Here is an 18,462-nt window from a genome sequence, read left to right as displayed (position 1 = left end):
CCCCATTCATCACTAAGGATTACGTTTATGCCTTGGTGCTTTTCGCTCTTTCCCTGTTGAGAGCCTCTATGCAGAAGCGAATGTTCCATCCTTATCCAATCGCCGTGATGCCCATTGCCTTCGCTACTATGTACGCTTTCATGATCTCCACAATCCTTCCATTTATAGAATGGTCACTGATATTAGTAGACATTCTTTATTTGTTCGCCGCCCCTGTTTACTCCGTACCTTCTCTCTTCGCTTACATTCGCTCTTGTCTTCTCTTCAATTACCACCTTTCTATGTTCATGTAGCATCTCACTTTTCCCTACACCCCTGGGAAGTTCCAGCTGTTCGAGTCTGTTCTTTCTCTCTCCCTTGCTCGAAAGCCCAACTGCCTACGGTCGCTTCCCGCTCTCTTTTTCTTGACCACTTCCACTCTCATTCTCATGCCATTGCAGTGTACACAGATGGCTCTAAGTCTTCTGAGGGCGTAGGATTCGCAGCAGTGTTTCCGGACAGTGTCGTACGAGGGCATTTACTATCTTCGGCTAGTATTTTTACTGTTGAATTGTATGCCATTCTTGCAGCACTTATCCATATTGCATCTATGCCTGTGTCATCATTTGTGGTTGTCTCAGACTCCCTTAGTGCTTTACAGGCTATACATAAATTTGATACACCTCATCCCTTAGTCCTCCGTATCCAACTTTGGCTACGCTGCATCTTTACCAAGCATAAAGATATTGTTTTTTGTTGGGTCCCTGGTCATGTTGACGTACAGGGCAGTGAACAGGCAGATACTGCTGCGCGGTCAGCAGTACATGACCTACCAGTTTCATATAGAGATATTCCATTTATGGACTATTTTGCTGCAATAGCTAGCCACCTTCACACCCGTTGGCAACAACGTTGGTCTGCTATGCTCGGTAACAAACTTCAATCTATTAAACCGAGTATAGGTTACTGGCCGTCTTCTTGTCACCAGTGTCGAGGTTGGGAGACTACTCTCTCCCGTCTTCGCATTGGCCATACTCGTCTTACTCATGGATATCTCATGGAGAGGTGCCCTGCTCCTCTCTGTGAGAATTGTCAGGCTCCATTATCAGTCAGCCACATTCTGTTGGACTGCCCACTTTATCAACGAGCACGCAGAATTTACCTCCATCATTGTCTTCGCTCCGCTGCTCTCTCTTTACCTTCCCTTCCCTTCTCGCTGATGGACCCACCTTTCATCTGGACACTCTCATTGACTTTTTGACAACAACTGACTTACTTCTCAAACTCTGATGCCTTCAGCCCTTTTTAACTCAATCTCTTGCTACCCTCTACCCTCGCACTATCCCCTGCCCCGCTGTTTTCTGTAACCTACTGATCATCCCTCCCCCTTCTGCCGCCCAATACCCTCGCTTCCTTCCCTACCCTGCAGCGCTGTATAGCCCTTGTGGCTTAGCGCTTTTTTTTTATTATAATAATTGTTACAAATAATGCGATATCTAGTAATGATGGAGATCTCCAGTGAATACTAGAAAGGAGTGCCCTTCTAGCATCCAGCCTGTTACTGGGTTTTTGTTACAAATAGTCAGTATCCTGGTCCAATTATCCATTAGAATTTAGTAAGATTCAATAGTGCTTCAGGATCACAAGTGGTAGGCTACTAACTAAAGAAATTAAAATTTAATAAGTTTATTAATAACAGTAAAGTTGTCTAGGCATATAAGATCAAAGTAAATTATAGTAATTAATTGAATACATATAATACTATAGGATACAAGTTCCTACACTTCTTTCGTGTACAGTAGTATTGTGCTGAAGGCACATATCACATCTTTATGGCTTTTAAGCCTCTTCAAGGGGGGCTCCTTGGCGTGGTGAAGAGGCTCTTGGTCTGAGGAATTAGACCTGTCGGTCTTCTTCCTCAGACCGAACCTAATTACCCCCCAATCTCCCCTCCCCTATCCCATCCTCCCCATCCTCCCCTTTTTCCTTTCCTCCTCCTCCTCCCCACCCCTCCCTTTTGCCCTTCCTCTTTTTGGCCTTTGGGATTTCTCCCACAGGCGCGCTAGTTCCTAGGTAGGGGAAGGGATACCGGGGTCCATCCCATTCCGTTGAGGTTCTTGGCGGTGGCGTAGTTTGCCGTGGAATCTGGATCGCCTGGGGATGTCCCGATCCCTCTCCGGTATCCCGGAGTAGCTTTGGGTGTCTTTCGGGCGATGGGTGTATCTCTGGAAGCCACCTTTTGGATTCCGGGGGTGGTGGCCGAAGGAGGTATGCTTTGTGATGGATATCCGGCCACCCTCTCTTTTGTCCACCGAGGTAGCTCGGCAGATGTGAGGTTGCTATCCCGGATTGTTAGTTTACTAGCATGATGGGTAGGGTATGGCACGGGTTCCATGCTGCATCTGCGCTACTTGCGGTGCTGAGGTCCTCTTGGGCGCGGAGGGAGATTTCTGGTCCTTTCATTCCTCCTAGGAACTATCCCTCCTTCGGTCCCCCTTTTTTTTTATTTTTTTTTATTTTTATTTTCTTTTCTTTTTTTTTTCTTAAAAACAAAAAGAAAGAAGTAACCTAACCATGGCAGCCCTAGTCCATGAACCTCCTACCCCCGGGCCCCTTCTTGATACCGCACCCCGTTCTGACCCCGCCTCGTCTTTGGACCACTCTTCAGACACTCCTCATACCTCTGTACCTCTTGCCGGTGCTGTTTCCTCACCCGCTTCAGGTACTGACTCCTTTGATTTATTGGACCTTCGCTCTCCTCTGACTATGCTTCCGGCCTCTCCCTCTACGGTGCGGCAGTTTTCAAATCGCCGACCCGTTCCACGTCGGACCAACTCTGGTCCCACGCCTAAACGCCAACGACAATTACCTGCTGATGATACTTCTCCACCTTCTCGTTCTTCTCAGAAACGATCGACACGTCCTTCACTACCTTTCCACGCTCAGTTTCAGACTGAACAATGGACTAAATTCTTCACTTTAAGACCGACTTCCTCTACTGCCTATCTTTCTGACCACAGTATTGGCAAGGCACTCCTACGCCATGTTGGTAAAGATATTTCTTTTCATGCTCTTAAGAGCGGTACGCGCATCATCACCGTACAGAATGCTACCCAGGCTCATGAGCTCTCTCGTCTTTCCCATATCGATACTGTTCCTGTCACTCTTGAAAAACATCATTCCCTCAATTCTTGTAGTGGTACCATCATTCTGCCCCATACCATAGTTCAACAAAATTTCCAGACATGTGGCACTGACATTCTTGAACAGCTGGAACTCCAAGATCTCCCAATCCTCAAGGTAGACACTTACGTTCTTCCTGCCCGCAGGTGGAGACGATACCCTAGCAATGTGGCTCATTTAACTTTTGACAGCCGAGAACTCCCATCCTCAGTTTATATAGCAGGACATCGGTTACAAGTCCAAAAGGTGATCCCTACACCGCAACAGTGTAGAAATTGCTGGCGATTTGGCCATCCAGCGAAATATTGCAGATTTATCGCCGAATGCCCAGTCTGTGGTGCTGATGACCATTCTCATACGTCTTGCAGTCAATCTCCCTCTTGCCTTAACTGTCATGAGGCTCACCCTTCGTACTCTCGCCGTTGTCAAGTTTATTTAAACGAGCGGGAAATCCGTTACCTCAAAGAGACGGAGGGTCTCCCTTATGCCATGGCAGTTTCTCATCTCCGCTTCCAAGGGAGACTCCCACGTGTTTCTTATTCCCGTGTTTCAAAACGTCCCCCCACTTCTGGTATCCCATCTTCTACACCCACCTCTGTGGTTACCTCTCCCATAGTCACTCCTGTATCTAATCCTTTTGCTGTCCTCGGCTCAGACGTCCCTACTTCAACGCCTCAGTCTGATCTCGCTTCTTCGTGTTCTCTCTCACAAGCCTCAGTAACGACGAGATCTCGTATGACACCTCCTCCCAATCGTCCCTCTACTTCTCAAAAGTCAAAAAAAGGTCCGTTAACACCTACCCATCTTCCACCTCCTCATTTTCCCTCCCTGTCTCTGTCTCTGGTTCTCCCCCTCTCACTGGCTCTGTTACAAGTGTAGAGGTTCACCCTCCTCCTCATACTGTAGCTTCCTCCCCTGTTCCCTCCCAGGTTTCTTCCTCTTCTGTCACCTCCCAGGTTTCTGCCTCTTCTATCCCCTTCCACGCTTCTCCAGTTCCCTCCACCCTTTCGCCCCCCCCCTACCTTGGTACAGTCCAATACAGTTCCAATCTTTACTCATCCTCCCCCTGCCATTTCCAATATTGTCTCCCATACGACGTCTCTGAATTCCGAAACACTTGAAGCAATCTCTGAATGTATTGCAGAGACCAAACCATCAATGGACACTGATCCACCCTCTGTTCCTTCTCTCTCCTCTCCTCCATCTGCGCAACTCCTTTCTTCACAGCGCACCGTTCCTTCGCTGCTTGAACGTTTTCCACTGCCTCCGCATGTGGATTTTTCTAACCCCTCTAGTCCGTAGGAACCCTTACCTGCGGATTTCAAGTATCTTTATCATTGCCAATCATGCCCTATTTACAGTGGAAGATACGTGGCCTCAAGGGTAATCGGAGTGAGCTTCAGATGTTACTCTCCCAGTTTGCCCCTGTTGGTGTTTGCTTACAGGAACCAAAATTACACTGCTGTTATCTCTCCCATCTCAGGCTATAATTTATTGTATTCTTCAGATCCTTTTCCTGATGGGACCTTTAATGAAAGTGCCCTTCTTCTGCGCACTGATATTCCGTACCATCAGCTATTTGTTCATACTTCGCTGCATTACACAGCAGCCCGTATCCACTTGCATAGGTGGTATACACTCTGTTCTTTATATCTCTCTCCTTCTCGGGCATTATCTATTCCGGATATTGCCTTTCTTGTTTCGTCATTACCGCCACCGATTCTGTTACTTGGTGATTTTAATGCCCACCATTTCCTCTGGGGGGGGTCTCACTGTGATTCCTGTGGAATTCAGTTAGAGGCTTTTCTTGCCACCTACCCCCTCCATGTTTTAAATACAGGTACGCACACCCATTTTGATCCTCGGACTCATACTCTCTCTTGCATCGATCTCTCAGTCTGCTCTTCCTCCACCGCATTAGACTTCACTTGGTCTGTTCTCCCGGACTTACATGACAGCGATCATTTCCCAATCATTCTTACTTCCCCTTCATATTCACCACCTCTTCGCATCCCACGCTGGCAATTTGATCGGGCAAATTGGAACCTTTACTCACACCTAACTGTTTTTAGAGAGGTTCCTTCTTCGTCCTCCATCGATGAGCTTTTACACCTCTTCTCGTCCTCCGTTTTAACCGCAGCTTCTCATTCTATACCCCAAACTTCGGGCAGGCATTCTCAGAAATGCGTGCCTTGGTGGTCTACTGCTTGTGCTCATGCAGTACGTTTGAAACTCGCTGCATGGGGCAGGTACCGGTACAATAGAACCACAGAGAGACTCCTTGATTTTAAACAGAAGCGTGCGATCGCTCGCCGTGTCATCCGTGACGCTAAACGCACTTGCTGGCGAGATTATGTCTCCACCATCACCTCTGCTTCCTCTATGAGTGCAGTCTGGAGAAAAGTACGAAAACTGAGTGGTAAATATTCTCCTGACCCGGCTCCTGTTCTGCGGGTTGCAGGTGTTGATATAGCAAACCCACTAGATGTTGCCAATGAAATTGGCAATCATCTGGTCCGTATTTCTCAGGGACTCCATCTATGCCCCTCATTTCTTTCCTCAAAGTCTGCCAGAGAGTTAGCACCCTTGGACTTTTCTTCTCTCAGAGAAGAACAGTATAATGTGCCATTTACACTTCAAGAACTGGAGGCAACACTCTCAGCTTGCCGATTATCGGCAGCTGGGCCTGACGACATTCATATTCGTATGCTACAACATTTACATCAGTCAGCCCTTGCAGTCCATACTTTCTCATTGCGGCAGCGGCAGCAGCGACTTCCAAGCTCCGTATTTTTCTCCAACTACCAGAGCTACAAATGCTCCTATGATGACCTAGTTACAAGCAAAACTGCACTACCCAACGTAGCACCCAGAATGACAAAAGATTACCAACAGTGAAACCTACAAATCGAAAAAAAGAGAGATCAAAGGAAGACTGCACACAAACCGAAAGCAACACCCCGCTGCCAGCCGAACAACGTAACCCTAAGCTTTGTATACTACAACTTCTTCTTAACAACAACAATTCCTGTAGTATTATGAGGCGCAATCTAAGAGGAAACAGCACCAAGGCCAGCAAGAAAACACCGAAAAATCAACTATTCAACAAGTGTAGCCAGGAGGACGCCGGCCCAGCAACCACCCCACTCACCACCACTCAAGGCGACACCACAACAATAACAACAAACATGGCTGCCACCAGCCCATCCTCCCCTCTCTTCCCCGGATTCAACCTACCTAGTAGTCTCTCAGGTATGACCAACGATCCAGATACCCTAAAGTCATGCATCTCCAACTTAGTTATTGAAAATATGAATCTTCGAGAGACGCTAACAAAACAAGACACCAGGATGACACAACTCGAGAACAAAATCCTCAGTCTTGAACAAAAGTTATCAACACCTGGAATGACTAACTGTGACAAGACCATCCAAACAGTCATAGATAGCCATACCCAACAAATAATATCTCTTAATACAAAGGTTGAAGAAGCAGTAAAACAATGGAAGAACAACTTAGATAACCAGTTCAGTGACTACTTTGCTCTCCAAGAAGATAAAACTGAGCAAGAAAAACTATCGGACGCAGTAATAGTTAACAGTCCACTTTTTCCCAGTGATATGAACCAAACAAACAGTAAAGAAATTACTCTGCAGATCATAAAGGACCAAACAAGTGTTATTGTACCTGAGTCTGAAATAAAAGAAGCCAGATTACTAGGATCCCATGGTAGAAAAAGTGTTATGCTTAGATTCAACTCACATGATAGGAAAAAAGACTTAATTATTGCATCTATTAAAGTAAAGAAAGAGGTATACATAAACGAGTGTCTTACCAAAAAACGTCAGAACCTCCTGTATAGAGTCAGAAAACTTAAGCGGGAGAATAATGACACAATACACCAATGCTTCACACGGGATGGGAAAATTCTAGTTAGGAAAACAAATGTAGGTCAACTGTACACAATCACGAACGAGAATGATCTATCACGATTTCTCAGGGATACTAATCTTACAGAGAATAACTAAACAATGTCCAACTTAAAAGTCTACGTAGTGTAGTGTATGTTTTGCTCCATTATTGTTCAAATTTCATTGTACAATCTCTTAGTATTTAAATAATCAACTACCTCATTTTGTGATTTTACTAGTAAGCATAAATCACCTTATGTGATTTTCTTATTTACTATTGTTCGCTTGAACATTAGCTGAATTGATACTTTCTCTGTCCATATTACTACCTCATATTTTTTTTAAATACTATCAATTGATATTACTTACTAAAATTAATAAATATCATTTTTACTAAAATTTCAATTTACTCTTAACATTTTTGACATTTAATAACCATTACTTGACTAATTACCTTTACCTGTTTTAATACCACATTTACTATCCTAGATTACTCTTAATTACCTTGTACTGCCATATAACCTCAAGTATAACTACCAGTGCAATATTGAATGAAATAAACATTACTATTTCACTTTTTTGTAATCATTATTACTTACTAAAATTTTATTAAACACCATATTTACTACCAGTCAATTTTACTTTTGTACATTAAACATTATTTTATACTTCCCATAACATTTTGTTGCCAAATTTTCAAGTTTTTATATTCAACCCCAACCTTGTATTATCCTTTGTACCTGTGTACCTGGGTACCTGTCTACCATCTTACTATCATATTATAACCAAGACATTACCATTGTGATTTTTTACTATTATTCTTTTGGTACTTTAATTGTGAATTTTATTTTGTCAATTTAAATCTATAGTTATAACCTTGATCTTGTCAACAACCCATACCAGACTCTAGTGCAATTGCAAGTACCATTTCAAATTGTATTTTTATATTATAAGTTTATATTATAATTCCTACCATCTGTCCATTTAACTTTGCTTACCATTACTTAATTTTAGTCCCTTTTATATTTTCTCCTTTATTTTAGCTTTATATAACTATCCTAGTTTATATATCCACAACTGTTAAAATAATCAAGGTGCTATTCTCAGGTGCTAAAGTAGAATAAGCTCACAATCTTGCCATTATATTCCAAAGCTCATTTATTCACAACCTATATTAGTCCCTTTTTATTATAATTTTAAACTATAATTATAACTTTAAAAAATTACCTTTATAGTACTACCTACTATCATATTCCCAAGCACTATTATATGATCATCACTTTATTTGTATTAGTCCCTTAGCTCATTATTTTACATTTGTTAAATAATTCAGGTGCTATTTTTTAGCTTAAGACTATTTACTTTGTTTTATACTTAATTCTAACTATAGATTCACTACAAATCTTATGATTACAAGCATTGATCCTGATACCAACCTCTTATTTAATGACTTAAATGAATCAAACAGTTACTGTAATTACTACACTGCAGAACAATCAAAGGCACTTCTCAGTGCCAACAACAACATAACTATCTTTAACTACAATATCAGATCTTTAAGCAAGCATTACGATGACCTCATAGCATTACTAAATTCCTTACATGCCAATATGTCCATCATTACACTAACTGAAACCTGGCTAAAGCCTGATAGTACAGATGTCTATGCCATTCCTGGTTACACAGCCATACACAACTGTAGGCCAGACCAACAAGGGGGTGGCACAGCCATATACTACTCAGACCAACTAGAATGTATCACTAATACTTGCACAAGGGATGAACATGGGGAATATATAATAGCTAAATTCAAATCCAAATACCTACAAAAACCTCTCACATTGATAAACATCTACAGAGTTCCACAGTCAAACATTAGCCAATTTAGTCAAAATCTAGGAAGTATGATAACTGATGCACGCATGAACAAAGATCACTTACTACTCTCAGGTGACTTCAATATAAATCTCCTGCAAGACCAGGACCCACACGTTACTGAATTCACAAACACAATGAGTAACTGTATGTTACTACCAACAGTAACAAAACCTACAAGAGTTACAGAGACTAGTGTTTCCCTACTTGACCACATCTGGACCAACACCATATCCCCTTTAAAATCAGGCATAATTACAGATAATACCACAGACCACTACCCTACTTTCCTCATAACAACTCTTGGTAAACTACCCCAAGACACTACTAAAGTCACCTTCAGACTTCACAATGAGGCAGCCATTAATAACTTCGCAACAGCATTAGCAAACATTGATTGGCACACTGAGCTAGAAATCTATACAGATATTGACGAATGTATTAATAATTTTCTAAAAAAGACCCAATACCTCTATAACAAGCACTGCCCTAAAAAAACTAAACAGATGACAGCAAAGAGACTGAACAGTCCCTGGCTAACACCCAGCATTCTCAAATCCATAAATACAAAACACCAATATGAAAAACAGTACAGAATGGGTCACATAACCAGAGACCAAACAAAACGTTACTCGTCAATCCTAACCAGCCTGATAAGAAGGGCAAAAAAATTGTATTATGAGAACAGATTATCCAACTTACGAGGTGATATAAAAAAGACCTGGAAAACACTATCTGAAATTCTGGGAACAAAAAAGATATCACGAAATAGCGAAATAAAATTAGCAAAATCAGATGAACCCCAACTCCCACCAACAGAAACAGCAAACAGACTCAATGATTTCTTCTCCACTATAGGACAAAACCTTGCCCATAAAATCCCAAGCTCAGATACCCCACCAAATAACTACCTCACCGGCAACTACCCGAACACACTGTTCCTAGCTCCGACTAACCCATACGAAGTCTCCCTTATTATCAATGCACTAAAAAACAAGGCAGGAGATTTAAGTACCTTACCACCCTTTATATATAAAAAAGTGTCACAAGTGCTATCTCCAATCATTGCAACACTCTTTAACAAATCCATTGAATCCTCCACCTTCCCTACAGTACTCAAAATAGCAAGGGTCACCCCGATCCACAAAGGAGGAGACCAAACAGAGTTGAATAACTATAGGCCAATATCCAACTTACACCCTCTCTCAAAAATCTTTGAAAAACTAATTCATAAACGAATCTACTCCTACCTTATCTCCCAAAACATACTCAACCCCTGCCAATTTGGATTCAGGCCTAATAAAAATACTAATGATGCTATTATACACATGCTAGAACATATATACACTGCAATAGAGAAAAAAGAAGTCCCACTGGGGATCTTCATTGACTTACGTAAAGCTTTTGATACAGTTGACCATGACTTGCTCCACGTAAAATTGTCACACTATGGTATAAGAGGGCACTCCCTCAATTACCTCAAGTCATACCTCAGCAACAGAAGCCAATATGTGTACGCAAATGGGGCAAACTCTTCTGCGCAACCAATTACAGTTGGTGTCCCACAGGGAAGTGTCCTTGGCCCTCTTCTCTTTCTCCTATACATAAATGACCTTCCAAATGCTTCGCAATTACTCAAACCCACACTATTTGCAGATGACACTACATACGTCTTCTCTCACCCGAGCCCAGTCACACTAGCCAATACTGTAAATACCGAATTACAGAAAATATCTACCTGGATGAGGACTAACAAACTTACACTAAACATTGACAAAACCTACTTCATTCAGTTTGGTAACAGAGCTACAGATGTCCCTCTTAACATAATGATAAACGGATCACCTATCACAAAGCTAACAGAGGGAAAATTCTTAGGAATCCACCTTGATAATAGACTCAAATTTCATACACATATACAACAAATTTCTAAGAAAATTTCCAAGACTGTAGGCATACTATCGAAGATACGGTACTATGTTCCACAGTCAGCCCTCCTGGCCCTATATCACTCTCTTATTTACCCCTATCTCACCTATGGAATTTGTGCATGGGGCTCAACAACAGTTAACCATCTCAGACCACTAATTACCCAACAAAAGGCTGCAGTTAGAATGATAACAAATTCTCACTACAGGCAGCACACTCCACCAATATTCAATACACTAAACCTACTCACCATACAAAACATCCATACTTATTACTGCACCTATTACATACATAGAACACTTAACTCTGATATTAACCCTCCCCTCAAACATCTCCTTGCCAACCTCAACAGAACACATGACCATAACACAAGGCACAGATCACTCTTTGATGTTCCTCGTGTTCATCTCACACTATGCAAAAACTCAATGCACATAAAAGGCCCTAAAATCTGGAATTCATTACCTGTAAATATAAAAGAAACACTACCTGTTTATAAATTCAAGTCTCTACTCAAAGATCACTTACTCACCCAAAACCAAATAAATACTGAATAACTGAACCTTATAAATTGTATATCTTAAATGTTTCTCACAATTATATCACATAAATGTTAAACCTAAAACCCAATCTAACTTTATTATTTTTTAAATACACTACCTAACAGAATCCTTCATATGACCTGTCTTTGTAATACTCACTTGTGCTTTATAGTAATCTGTTTACATTAATGTTTTATCACTGACTTCATCATTGCTTAGTTAATCTTAAGTTAATTTTAAGCCAGCCCGTAATGCTATGCATAGTATAAGTGGCTTTGGCATACTGCTCTTATCTGTATTTTTTTTGTACCTCTGTATGTGTGCACAAATTTATAATAAATAAATAAATAAATAAATAAATAAATAAATGTCATCTCATTACAGTTTCTCTCCAACATGCAGTCGACCGTGTTTCCAATTGGGCCACCACACGTGGGTTTAAATTTTCCGGCACTAAAACCCACCAAATTACTTTCACTAGACGCTCTGTCATCTCCGATCATCCTTTGTACCTCTATGGCTCCCGTATCCCTGAACGTGATACAGTCAAGTTTCTGGGCCTCCTCTTTGATCGTAGGTTATCCTAGAAACCTCACATTACCTCTCTGAAGGCAACTTGTCACAGCCGGCTGAACCTTCTTAAAACCCTTGCTCATCTTTCATGGGGAGCTGATCGTCGAACCCTCCTCCGCCTACATTCCACCCTTATTTTATCGAAACTTGATTATGGTGACCAGATCTATTCAGCAGCATCTCCTGCTACTCTCTCTAGCCTTAACCCCATTCATCACCAAGGATTACGTTTATACCTTGGTGCTTTTCGCTCTTCCCCTGTCGAGAGCCTCTATACAGAAGCGAACGTTCCATCCTTATCCGATTTCCGTGATGCCCATTGCCTGCGCTACTATATACGCTCTCATGATCTCCGCAATCCTTCCATTTATAGAATGGTCACTGATATTAGTAGACATTCTTTATTCGTTCGCCGCCCCTGTTTACTCCGTCCCTTCTCTCTTCGCCTTCATTCGCTCTTGTCTTCTCTTCAACTACCACCTTTCTATGTACATGTAGCATCTCACTTTTCCCTACCCCCCTGGGAAGTTCCAGCTGTTCGAGTCTGTTCTTTCTCCCTCCCTTGCTCGAAAGCCCAACTGTCTACAGTCGCTTCCCGCTCTCTTTTTCTTGACCACTTTCACTCTCATTCTCATGCCATTGCCGTGTACACAGATGGCTCTAAGTCTTCAGACGGCGTAGGATTCGCAGCAGTGTTTCCGGACAGCGCCGTACAAGGGCATTTACTATCTTCGGCTAGTATTTTTACTGTTGAATTGTATGCCATCCTTACAGCACTTATCCGTATTGCATCTATGCCTGTGTCATCATTTGTGGTTGTCTCAGACTCCCTTAGTGCTTTACAGGCTATACAAAAATTTGATGCACCTCACCCCTTAGTCCTCCGTATCCAACTTTGGCTACGCTGCATCTTTACCAAGCATAAAGATATTGTTTTTTTGTTGGGTCCCTGGTCATGTTGACGTACAGGGCAATGAACAGGCAGACACTGCTGTGCGGTCAGCAGTACATGACCTACCAGTTTCTTATAGAGGTATTCCATTTACGGACTATTTTGCTGCAATATCTTCCCACCTTCACACCCGTTGGCAACAACGTTGGTCTACTATACTCGGCAACAAACTTCAATCTATTAAACCGAGTATAGGTTACTGGCCGTCTTCTTATCACCAGTTGGGAGACTACTCTCTCCCGTCTTCGCATTGGCCATACTCGTCTTACTCATGGATATCTCATGGAGAGGCGTCCTGCTCCTCTCTGTGAGAATTGCCAAGCTCCATTATCAGTCAGCCACATTCTGTTGGACTGCCCACTTTATCAACGAGCACGCAGAATTTACCTCTGTCGTCGTCTTCGCTCCGCTACTCTCTCTTTACCTTCCCTTCTCGCTGATGGACCCACCTTTCATCCAGACTCTCTCATTGACTTTTTGACAACAACTGACTTACTTCACAAATTCTGATACCTTCAGCCCTTTCTACTTCAATCTCTTGCTACCCTCTACCCCCGTACTATCCCCTGCCCCGCTGTTTTCTGTAACCTGCTGATCATCCCTCCTCCCTTCTGCCGTCCAATACCCTCGCTTCCTTCCCTACCCTGCAGCGCTGTATAGCCCTTGTGGCTTAGCGCTTCTTTTTGATTATAATAATAATAATATGGCTTTTAAGTACAGTCTGGTACATTGTTAGCATTTAATAACATAATACAAATATATACTAGTAAGTTTGTGTATATGTGTGTAAGTGCACTAAGTACCTAGTTCGCTATGTCTCAAGACTCCACTAGTCTTAACCAGTGACTAACTAAAAGTCCTCTCATAGACTAACTTCTTGACCAACCTGGCAATCAGAACAGCTTGTTTGAACAATAAAACGACTGATAAGCCGAACAGCAATATAACAAGCAACAGCGACACAGAATCAGGAACAAGGAGATAATATAACGACACTAAGTAGGGACCATCTGCAGATCCTCCACAAAAGTCACAAAACTCCCATACTACTGAATCTAAGTTCAGCATTAGAAAATCCCCGACTGTGACAGTACACACGTACCATTGCAAATTAGGTCAGAAGCTACAGCTCAGAACCTGAGTTTCTCAGTGTCTATGAGACACACAACCTCAGTACAACATCGAAAATCACTAAGTCTAGGCCATGCTTTGTGAACAGAGTTACACAGAGCCAACAACAAGAAAGCGACAGAGACAATCTTCCAACAAGGGAGAGCTAGAGAGGCACATCTTGTTAGAAGCAACGTCAAACAGACAAGAGCTAGCACAGGCCAGGCCGACTCTCCCTCCAGGTGAGGTGTGATAACCCCACCCTGATCACGTGACTCTCCGTGGACTGCTGCAGCCCAGCAACACAGAAGCCGGTAGCAAAACAAGCGGAGTGAAAATTACAGTAGTTAGACAATGCTGTCAGCTACTTAACACTCGAACTATGAGCACTGAATAATATATAAATGTTACATCCTACCTAATAATATAACTAAGTCAAATAATAATATAAAGCAATATATTTACGATTTAGCTAATATCACAAATATAAGCAATATAAAATTATATGAACAGGTAATATACATTATATACATTGTGACCCATTCAGGGTTTGCAATAACCACTGTACCCTTCCATACAAGCTTAGCACAGAGGGAAGTAATTTGTGCATGGAAGCAATGCATATTTGAATGAATTGTGTGAAAGGATAGGTTGGCATAACCTGTGAATTGAGAAATGAACATTTTTGTAAATGCGAGTTTGGGGCTTTGCAATTCATTAATGTATTTCATTTTTCAGAATTCAGAAAAAAATGACTTCCTGATTGATGGTTTTCCTCGCAACCAAAACAATCTAGAAGGTTGGAACAAGCAGATGGGAGAAAAAGTTAATTTGAAGTTTGTTCTTTTCTTCAATTGCCCTTTGGAAGTAAGTACAGGAATAAAGTTACATATCAATACAGCAGGCATTTGTGAATGTATTAGCTAGGAATGAGTGGAGATGAATGGATTTTGGGACTTGACAAGTTGTTGAAGTGTGAGCAGGGTAGTATCTTGTGAAGGGATTCCAGGAAACCGGGTAGCTGGACTTGAGTCCTTTAGGTGGGAAGTACAGTGCCTTTACTCTAAAGGAGAGGTTTAGGATATTTGCTGTTTAGAGTGACATCTAAACTGTTGCATCTGCACACCTCTGGCAAGACGGTGATAGTGTGAATGATGGTGAAAGTGTTTCTTTTTCAGTTTACCCTGCCTCAATGAGAGACGGCCAGCTTGTTAAAAAACAAAAATCAACATTTCAGAAGTGTTGATTAATCGTTTTCACCAGAAATTTTTCACGATAAAAACATTATCTTTGAAAGGAAGAAAATATTTAACGTAGGTATTGTGTGTATTGGGCCTCCATTATATTTGGGGTATTAGGAACATAAAGGAGGAACACTTCAACAGGCTTACTGGCCCATGCTAGGCAGATCCAACTCTCACCCACCCACACGTGTGTAGATGAATGGTTCAGAGAACTGACACGTTGATAAATTAGACACACGTGCAACTCTTAGGTATCTTTATTGAGGAAACGTTTCGCCACACAGTGGCTTCATCAGTCCATACAAAGGAGAATCGTGTTCTTCACGATTCTCCTTTGTATGGAATGATGCAGCCACTGTGTGGCGAAACGTTTCCTCAATAAAGATACCCAAGAGTTACGCATGTGTCTAATTTATCAACCCACACATGTACTTGTCTAACCCATTTTTAAAGCTATTTTAAGGTTTTCACTTTAATAATGCTACTCGGGAGTTTGTTTCACACATCCACAATTCTGTTACCAAGCCAGTACTTTCCTATATCCTAGGGCAGTGTGTGGTATGAGTATTATATAGAGAATTCGAAGTTTGGAGATTAAGTGTAGAGTTACCAGCAGTAATATTCAGAGGGCTGAGGAGGAGGTTTAGTTGAAGTGATTTGTAGAGATTAAGATGATGGAAAAAAAATAGGATGACTAGGAGGCCATAAAAATTGGAAGTGGAGGGAAGTAGGGGCAGGGTCTTCTTAAGAGTTGGAAGGGATAAAGGTGTTGAGTGCTAGGGGGTTGGACATCCAACTAGATGGGAACTAGTGGAGGCAAATTGTTTTTATAATTTGGCATACTATTGGAGTGTGAGTGAGGCAATATTTATGAAGAGATTCAGGGAAACCAGTTTGCTGAACTTCAGTCTAGGTGGTGTTCCCTCTGAAGGATGTTGGGCTTTGGAGGGTCATCTGAACTGTGATGTTAGTGCCCTTCTGTGATTGCATGAGTGACAGTAAAAGGGTTTTCTATCTTGTCAGGTCACTACCTAAGTGGAAGAGGGCCAAAGTGTTAAAAAAAAAAAGTGGTGAGCTGCATTTGCAAGATGGATGTGTAACACGCAACTTATTTTCTTTACGATAATAGGCTCAGGGTTTCCAAGCTACTTTTTAGGAAGCCCTTGTACGTGCTTTATTTTAGTTAATTAAATTGTGGCTTATGAATATTACAATATTTGCCATGTTTAAACACTTTATACAAACTTGCAGGTATGTACCCAGCGTTGCCTTGACAGAGGGGCAGCTGGTTCAGGGCGTTCTGATGACAACATGGAATCTTTAAAAAAGAGATTTGACACCTACATGAATGCCACAATGCCCATCATAGAGCATTATGAAGCACTGAACCTTGTTCAAACAATTGATGCAACTCGATCTCCAGAAGAAGTTTTTGAAGATGTGAAACCACTCTTCAGCTAAATCCAGTGCATTGTATAATGATCAGTGAAGAAGACACAGCATACCTGCTTTATAATGAATTACAAGATTCTTCTGGAATCTTCATGATGCACTTTAGCAGTTGAAAAGACAGAATTCCAAACAGGTTTGTAGGGACCGTAATACATGTAGTAGCATATACAATATTCATCAAGGTACTCTCATTGTTCATTTTTACCTAAATGTTAAGATACACAAAATGTTTTAAGTGGTTGTCTGTGTTATAATATAGTAAATATTTCTTTGGTTATTTCTGTACCTGCTTCCTTGAAAGTGTGTACTTACTAAGGTGCACCACATTTGTTACAGAGAACTTTCAATTTATATTTATTCCTGGAATCACTACCTCTATTTATTTCTTCCTAAAATAATTTTATCACATTCTGGTATATATTACCAGACATATTCACCCAACACTTTTATATTAAGTTTAAGGATTTTTTCTTTTATTTGAATATTTGCATTCTTAGTGCTATACAAATACTCTTAATATGATGAAAATGTAATATATTTTAAGAATTGTTATTGCTTGTTAAAACTCTCTAGAATTTAGTAAGTTTATAACAGTGAACTATTATTTTTATTGTATTTTATCTCTGCCTTCTCATCCTTCATGTCTGGGGGTCTGTGCTGACTACATACACCTGTGACTTACATGCTTGTGATCAGTTTCTATTGGGAAACTGAATCACTACCTTCAAGTGCCAGATCAACCAAGCTGTTATGGCTTTGTGGTCATGTGGGCTGCCAACAGCAACAACCTGGTTAAACAGGCAACCAACAGAAAAACCTGGCTCCAGGCTAGGCTGTGAGGGTAGAAAGACTCCTGAAGGCAGTCACAGGTATATCCCTCTTGTATGACACTAATTCCTTACACATTTCATTTTACTTAGGTCACCACTTAGATGATATCAGTCACACCAGTCTAGGACTGGCATGAATATTCCATGCAGTGTAAGTTGTCTTCACCTCTTAGGTTTGTTTACATTTCATTTTGGTTCATTTAATGTTTCTTAATCCACATGGACAATAGATGTAATGAACTTAATATTATAATGTTAGTATATAGTATGCAAGTTATAAAGTGAACTTATTTATTATACAATTGTCACTTGATATTCTTCAGCACTTGCAATAACAAACAAAAATAAAGGTACTGCTTATTTCTATTTTAATAATACCATGGGCTATTCATAACCATTTTTTTTTTTTTTTGACATGCCTTCTGTTATCTGATTACAATTCAACAGAGCATACTTTGCTTGAGATAAGGTTTCCTTCACATTAGGGGATATTTTTGAATCCTACAAATTTTTATTTACATCTTAAATTGAAAGCAGATAGTATAGAAATTGCCTTTAGAATAAGTTTTAACATTATTTGTTTTTTTGTTTAGTGCAGTAAACACTCGATTAACATGAAATTAGATTGTGTGATTTTGTGTTAAATCTATTGAGAATGTGTAACCAAAAATTCATAGCATGCTAAAACATTTGATATTATGTACCATAAAGCCCATAATTCTCCATATTCATATTCTTTTCTTCTTTCAACGTACCAGCCATATCCCACCGAGGTGGGGTGGCCCAAAAAGAAAAACAAAAGTTTTTCTTTTTAAATTTAGGAATTTATACAGGAGAAGGGGTTACCAGCCCCTAGCTCCTGGCATTTTAGTCGCCTCTTAC

The 18,462-nt window shown here is 40.9% G+C and overlaps 1 protein-coding gene across 4 annotated transcripts in view; it reads left to right on the top strand.

Moving 5' to 3' along the window:
• Window positions 1–17,940, top strand: part of Cmpk (cytidine/uridine monophosphate kinase Dak1) — an 86,283-nt gene extending 68,343 nt beyond the window's left edge. For all 4 annotated transcript variants that reach the window (XM_053772042.2, XM_053772044.2, XM_053772041.2 and 1 more), the window contains exons 4-5: window positions 14,793–14,921; window positions 16,550–17,940. In XM_053772042.2, the coding sequence (XP_053628017.2) occupies window positions 14,793–14,921; window positions 16,550–16,759 (339 nt within the window). In that variant the 3' untranslated portion in view covers window positions 16,760–17,940. The remainder of the gene's footprint in view (window positions 1–14,792; window positions 14,922–16,549) is intronic.
• Window positions 17,941–18,462: the final 522 nt, after the last annotated feature.

Source organism: Cherax quadricarinatus, chromosome 8, assembly GCF_038502225.1.
Source record: "Cherax quadricarinatus isolate ZL_2023a chromosome 8, ASM3850222v1, whole genome shotgun sequence".
NCBI lineage: Eukaryota > Metazoa > Arthropoda > Malacostraca > Decapoda > Parastacidae > Cherax > Cherax quadricarinatus.
Note: the sequence above shows the minus strand (reverse complement) of the source record. Positions and strands in the feature narration are given on the sequence as shown.